The sequence below is a fragment of the Notothenia rossii genome (genome assembly GCF_949606895.1).
Source record: "Notothenia rossii genome assembly, chromosome: 1".
NCBI lineage: Eukaryota > Metazoa > Chordata > Actinopteri > Perciformes > Nototheniidae > Notothenia > Notothenia rossii.
This window is the reverse complement of record NC_136912.1, coordinates 80,289,024-80,296,576: the sequence shown is the minus strand read 5'-3', so window position 1 is coordinate 80,296,576 and position 7,553 is coordinate 80,289,024. Positions and strand designations below refer to the sequence as shown.

The 7,553-nt window shown below is 40.7% G+C and overlaps 1 protein-coding gene across 7 annotated transcripts; it reads right to left on the bottom strand.

Moving 5' to 3' along the window:
* Positions 1 to 277: 277 nt before the first annotated feature.
* LOC307025798 (uncharacterized protein) lies at positions 278 to 4,969 on the bottom strand. 7 transcript variants are annotated; one of them, XR_013804277.1, is made up of 7 exons: positions 4,415 to 4,969; positions 4,134 to 4,273; positions 3,321 to 3,486; positions 2,824 to 3,165; positions 2,067 to 2,202; positions 1,749 to 1,856; positions 280 to 831 (listed from the first exon to the last, which is right to left on the bottom strand). XR_013804277.1 is itself a non-coding variant. In XM_079660680.1 (5 exons), the coding sequence occupies exons 1-4, from the start codon at positions 4,522 to 4,524 to the stop codon at positions 2,868 to 2,870; spliced, it is 714 nt and encodes a 237-aa protein (XP_079516806.1). In that variant the 5' UTR covers positions 4,525 to 4,969; the 3' UTR covers positions 278 to 2,202; positions 2,824 to 2,867. The 7 variants fall into 7 exon arrangements, 1 of the variants encoding a protein (XP_079516806.1); XR_013804278.1 differs by having other exon boundaries at positions 1,803 to 1,856; XR_013804280.1 differs by having other exon boundaries at positions 281 to 831; positions 1,620 to 1,856.
* Positions 4,970 to 7,553: the final 2,584 nt, after the last annotated feature.

Genomic DNA, 7,553 nt, shown 5'->3' with positions numbered 1-7,553 from the left:
AGAAACCTAGCTTAGAAATCCGATTTTTGGAAAACTTCAAAACTGTTGTGAAACACATATGTACTCATGTCATCCATTTTTTTTGGTGTTTCAGATTTTGTTCACCAAAGTCTTTGGTTCACAAAAGTAGTGAAATATATCAATTACACTATAAGCCTATATAAAAGTGTTGTTCATGTCTAAAATGAAAATGTGTAAATTATAATTTAGAGTAAAATATTTCCATCCCTCTACTTTCACCGCAGAAAAGTTACATCAGGACTGAATAATGACTTCATATTCCATACCAAGGTTTATGTGATGTGTACAAATACAAATTCAGCATTTCAACTTTATTTTTCAACCAACTATTTATGTTAACATATGAAACTGTAAAATCTCAATATTTCCAATATCAGAACTTTTTCAACCAACTATTCATTATAAATGTAAAGACAGGGGGTCTTTGTCCATGGTCTTTGTCTGTCTTCCAAGACAGTGGGTCTGGCTGCTGTGTAGGTGGGGCTGATGGTGCATGGCCTGCTGGTGGCTGTGTCGGAGGGAGGTAGGTGGGATTGTCCCGGGTTGATGCTGGTGGCTGGATTGGAGGTACGTCTGCTAGGCGAGACTTCTTTGCTGGCTGGGTTGATCGCGATGGCTGTGGTGGAGGCCTTTGTACCGAGGTGTATCTTGATCTTGTGGCAGGGACAGATGGAGGCCGCTGTAGTGATGCTGGTCCTTTGGTCCTCGGTGGTGATGGCTCTGGTGAAGGCCCTTGAGCAACGGTAGATCTTGACCTTGGTGCAGGCACAGATGGAGGTTCTTTCTCCTAGGCCCAGGCAGCTGTGAAATCTGAAAGAAATATAGGACAATAATTACTACTAAGTTCATTCAAATAAAGTTCAAGTGGAATGTTTCTAAAGCACAAATAACAATGCACAACTAAAAATAAAATGGAGAGGCGGGACAGGAGTCTCTCTCTTACACAGGTATTTTCCAGTTATTTCCCATTCAATATAAAGTCACAGACACAAATATAACTACATCTATAGGTGTGTATGTGTGGGACGAATACAAGTTGATGTTATTCATCTACACATGTTACCTCACTTTTACACACAGAAATCACTTTTACACAGAGTAAACGTTTACTAACGGAGAGTCTATTTTGTCACAAGAGAAAGTTCATGACTATCGATAAGAATACAAACAATACCTATGTGGGATTCACCATCAAAAAGTTTGTTCTCTTTTATCCTCCTAATGACACGCTCTACATGAACCCTCAGTCTGGCAATGGCCTGTGTCTCCCTCACCTCATAGGCTGGCATTTGCTTCTGCTTTGACAGAAAAGGTGGGCAGTACACCTTGCATTTGCAGCAATCGCTGATCAGGAAGCTCTTATCTACCATCACTGCTATGTTTTCAGTCAACAACGCAGCTATTCCAGATTGTTTGAAAATCTCCTTGTCGCTGACAGAACCACCATACAGACTGGAAACAAATGTCACTGCACCATGTGGGGCTATGCCAACCAGGGCTTTCATGGTGCAGTGAGATTTCTATGTAGAATACATTTCACTTTGGAGGAGGAGTGAGGATGGTGTTTGACACCTCAGCTCTGTGCAATCCAGGATCACCTGTGTGTCTGGGAAATCTTTGAATGCCTCTGGGAGGTGGGCTTGAACTTCTGCAGGTGTAAGCCAGATGCACTGTGACCCCAATAAAGTTGTAAGAAAACTTGTCCATGTTGCAATGATGCGGCTCACAGAGGACTGGTGTACGTTGAAGCGGTTTGCAAGGTCCCTCTCTTTCAAACCCACCGACAGGAAGCATAGAAAAAGGAAGAACTCGTCAATTGGCTGAAGCAGCTGTCTCTGGAAGATAAAAACAAAAAAAGGTTACTATATTAATGTCATGAGTGTAGCACACTATGGGAAAAACATTAAGTTGTTTTAGTTCTCTGATGTATTCAAAAAGGATTGAGTACTTTAGCCTTTTAGCCTACACAAAAGCAATGAAATGTCGGAGAGACATTTTCCCTTCAGTTTGTGTTTAGATTGTGTGTTAAAAGAAACGTAACCTACCGTTGATGGACGTGCGTGTGTAACCACTTCTTCATTACTCTTGGCAGTTGATATCGCTCTAGTAACACAAACCATTTAATGAATTGAAGGCTCAATTAAAAACCAGAAGGCCATCAGGTGGTTATAGCTCGGGAATCTGTACACAAAAGACACATGTCAGTCATTAATTGACAGTAAATACAATCGTGTTAACTGTAACAAATGGGCTAATGCTTTCCTCTTGTTTGCTATAATACATTACAATTCAAATAGACTGAGTAAGAAGGCACTAGGTGCAGGTATAGTAATCTACAGCAGTAAAATGTAGCAACTACATTAGCAGCAGTAATAATAATCTAAAACATACAGGGAACATTTTACACACAATGACTACGTTTACTCTTCATTCTTACGTGTGCAACTGGGGGAAACGCAGTGGATATTGACATACTTTTACTTTGGTAAGGTTTTGAAGATTTCCACTTGTAGTAAAATATTATCAGTATGTTGTTAGTATTAATATGTTTTACTCCACCACATTTAGTTAACCTTCATAGTTTCTAGTTACTTTTTATATATGAAAACACAGGATTTATGATTCTACATGTTCAGTTCAGGAGTATTTTAAAACCATAGTATTTGTACTTATACTTCAGTTAAGTTGAGTACTTATTCCAACACTGCATGCATATAGTCAGCGGTCACACGGCAGGTAAACAGGATTCTTTATAAGCTAACCCATCTCAAAAACTTGGATAGAATTTAGCCAAAACATTACCTTGTATAGAATCGGATGTTGTCGTCGGAGCCAGCAAACCTCTGTTAGCAAAACTCTCGCTGGACTCTTAACTCCTGCAGTTGCTTCTGCAGATCCTCCACTGTTTTGGAGTTGTCTTCTGCAGCTTGAGAGGACATGTCCAGTGAAGCTGCTTCTGGGTCTATCCGCCTCATGCTGTCCCGCACTCTGCGTCTCTGTATCCACATCTGCTGGGCCTGCAGCTGTGCCCTGACAGATTCAGGGCCAATCTGGTTATTCCCAGCCACTATCTCCTTGATGAGGTCGTCTAGTGTAGCATCTGAGATGGTGGAGTATGTCCCAGAGCGCAGCATGTGGAACTGCCTGAAAAATAAACATGTTTTAAATATATGAGACCTACGGTATTCAGATTTACTTTACAACATGCATAGTGTAACATGGCTACAACCCCTCCTTGGGATGTTTACAATAAATTGAGACAAGATGGCACTTCCAATGTTGAAGACATTGCTACATACCTCAATCGCCGTCTCACTGTGCGCAGAGATACTTTTAATATCTGTGCCATCTTTGTTGCTGTAAAACCACAGCTCCTCAAAAAAGAGATTTGCTCTCTGGAAATGCTGAATTGTGGGGGACCTCGACCACCCAACAAAATGAGTGGGGCGTGGTAGCCAGAATGACCTGCAACAACAGCAAAACATTAGATTACATTTATTGTCATTGTTGTAAAAGCAACGCATTTATGCCGTTGTGCCAGAAACGCACACAATGCGTCTATTTTATTGTCATTGCCCAGCCTAAAGATACTTTAAAAAAAAATGAAATGCAGTTTGGCATTAAACCAGTGGACATGCAATACACTATAGTTGTAGTATACAGTAAGAACAAAAGCATAAATGTGTATGGGCATAGAGATACATAGTTGCAGTCTGTGTCTTCCAACCCTGAAGACAGAGACTCCCCCTCTGGCACCCTTTCAATGTCCTCATTCACACGTTTGATGATACGTGGTGTACTACAGATGGCCAGACTGCCCTCGACGGGGGAGGGGGAATAGCGTCTCCTCTACTGTGGCAGGATATAAAGGTGGAATTTGGAGTACAGTTTTAAGTGGACAACTCGAGACTCAGAGCGTCTCACCAGAATGTTGTAATTAATAGCTGGCAAATACAGATTAAAAAAGGTGTTTATATTGGTATTACCCATATTTAAAACAAATAATTACTTTAAAATGTATTGGCCTGTTGGACACTTAGTACTCAACAATACTAGCACTGGTTTATCAACGAAAGCCTATGCTAAAGTGAACAATTATCACATCGACCTACCTTGTTGTGCGGGTGTGGTAGGCCAAGATCTCCGGACTTCAAGTATATATTCCCGAAGGTCCTGAAGTAAAAGATCAGCTGTAGGGACGTTAATTAGCCTGCCCCGTGACCACTCGAGGCTCCTTTCCATGGTTTCTAACCTGCCAGTAAACGGTTTGGTGAAATAGGGGAGAAGACAGAATTTGTAAGTGTGAAAGATCTCACACAACCTCAGTTTACGTTACATGCAAAAACAAACTACATTCCTTTGTGTTGGTAGTAGCGATAGGCTTGGCCCTTACCTCGTTACTGTGGATTGTAACACGGCATGACCGGCATCATCTGTTTGGAGAAGTCTTGTGCAGTCATTTATTGTCCTTTTGCAACGCAAGATGAAGTTTCTCGTGGACATTTTTCCGGCTGCTGCTACTGCTGCTGCATGCTTATAGAGAGGCGAAGTCCCTCCCTTTCCGGTTGAGCTCCATGGGACCTTATTTCGGAAAAGGTATGTATTGAAGTCAATGGAGAGAGAAAGATTATCTTTCGATCCCGTTTGAATTGAACCACAAATTACACATATGATTTTTGTCAATTTAAAAGATAATTTTGCAAGTCAAAAAAATTGAAATGTGTCGTAAAACTGTGAAGTAACACTTTTTTTTTGCCTGAAACCAGTCAATGACCTACATCTCCCGTCGCGCACCACACACCAAGACGGCCGTCACGTTGGCACATTTCACTTCTTTCTAGTTGCGTATTTTTCATAGTCTTATATTTCAACAGTTTTACGACAAACTGAGTTTTTTGACATGGAAGTGATTGTTTAAGATGACAAACATCATAAGTGTAATTCGTGGCACAATTCAAACGGGATCAAAAGATACGTTTTCTCTCAAGATATATTGCCTGATCTTTTCCCTAACAGCCCTGATACCGAAAATTCATGGTATTTTTCTTTCTTCAGTGTCTGGAAAAGCACAATTATGTTGTTTTTCCGGTTTTGTAGACAACGAAAAAAGTAAACAATCCTTCCTTTCTAAAACAGAACAAAGAACACAAAAATGATGCAATGTGCAATTGCAATTGCACTGAAGAGAAACATTCGAATTCAATTTTTTTTTTTTTTATAAATTAATACATCTGAGGCTGATCAATTCCCATTTATTTGAAACATGAACGCAGGCGACAGGCTACCACCTTAAACAACTGGAGAACAGACAGCTGTTGCCAAGCAGTTGGGACAATTAAGGTGAAGCAGACCTTGGAATACTTTGCATTTATACAAAGATTGTAAGTGAATGAAAAGAGATAACACAAAAAAACGTTTCCTTTCCGAGACTCGAGCCCGGCCCTCCCGGATATTAGACCCTTTGACCGTTAGTCTACAAGCAGATAGTGGATAGATTTAGTTTGAAAGATATAACTGGAGTCCACCCACGCAGCGTCGAAGTGCGCATATTTTAGATATTTAATCATATATTTTCTAATATAAGGGGTAGAAATATGATTCAGATAACCGCATAAATATGTGGGCACATTTTCAATGTATATTGTCTTGTATAAATTAAGTTATACTCTCGAAGGCATGTTTATGTTAAATATTGTATATCATTACAAACAGCAGAGGGCAGTATAGGACACGGAAAGGCCTCAGTGGGCATGCCGTAAAAGGGAATGTGTTGCTGAGCGCATGCCGTAAAGTAAGTATTGTTATTATGTGTCTGCCGCAGACTTGGCATTCTGGCTGGAACGGCAACAACGTTCCCTCTGCTTCATTCATTTCTCCTGTTCAACAGGTTAGTAGTGTGTACAAAGATTATGTCATATTTCGATCTAAGAAGTGTGTTTGAAACTGTTCTTTATGTGTAGTTTAATGTCATTCTGTCAGCTAGTTCGGCTCCACTACAGTGGCTAATGGCGTCCGCTAGCTTCTTTGTTCTTCTATGTTACTAGGTGTATGACTCCCGTGCAGTAGTTTGGCTTACATTTCAAGTGTATTCTGCTTGTATAAATATGTGAAATGCTGGTCTGAGTTCATAATTGTTCATATTATTGAAATTCTAATAGCGCGCTAATGCTATGCTAATATTGTGCCTATCAGTGTACAACAGAGCCAGGTTAAAGTGAGTACAGTCAACCGGGTTGTGTGTGTTATCACTGTATTATATACTGGAAATGAAGAAGGCTTTAATCCTTCATAAAAGTCATAATATGGCATGTGGATTTATTTCCATTTTTGATTAGAGAAAAATACGTCATACAGTTATTTTGATTTGCTAAATGTAAAGGTATGTTTTTTTTCCTTCAGATTTCACAGCTGCCTGGGCCTAGTGGCCCAGAGGCGGCGTTTATCCAGCAGCCAGAACCTTCATCTGTGCCGGCCCCCAGGTCAAAATCTACCGTGGCTCAAAGACCTCCACCACAGCCATCACCACCAATGACCAGAGGACCAGCATCCCTACAGCGGCCTCCACCTCCATCTGTGCCTGCCACAAGATTAAGATACACCTCGGTACAAAGGCGTCCACCACAGCCATCACCACCAAGGACCCGAGGACCAGAGGACCAGCATCCCTACAGCGGCCTCCACCTCCATCTGTGCCTGCCACAAGATTAAGATACACCTCGATACAAAGGTCTCCACCACAGCCATCACGATCAACCCAGCCAGCAAAGAAGTCTCGCCTAGCACACGTACCTCCCATCCAGCCACCAGCATCAACCCGGGACAATCCCAGCATCAACCCGGGACAATCCCACCTACCTCCCTCCGACACAGCCACCAGCAGGCCATGCACCATCAGCCCCACCTACACAGCAGCCAGACCCACTGTCTTGGAAGACAGACAAAGACCATGGACAAAGACCCCCTGTCTTTACATTTATAATGAATAGTTGGTTGAAAAAGTTCTGATATTGGAAATATTGAGATTTTACAGTTTCATATGTTAACATAAATAGTTGGTTGAAAAATAAAGTTGAAATGCTGAATTTGTATTTGTACACATCACATAAACCTTGGTATGGAATATGAAGTCATTATTCAGTCCTGATGTAACTTTTCTGTGGTGAAAGTAGAGGGATGGAAATATTTTACTCTAAATGATAATTTACACATTTTCATTTTAGACATGAACAACACTTTTATATAGGCTTATAGTGTAATTGATATATTTCACTACTTTTGTGAACCAAAGACTTTGGTGAACAAAATCTGAAACACCAAAAAGAATGGATGACATGAGTACATATGTGTTTCACAACAGTTTTGAAGTTTTCCAAAAATCGGATTTCTAAGCTAGGTTTCTCATAAGACAGTGCTCTAAGGTGAGTGAATTTGCATTTCTAGCAACACCAGAGACTACTGAACATTTTGACATGTAACACCATGCCATGTTATAAGAAGTACATTTAAAAGTGGATTTAAGGAGACATCTAAAA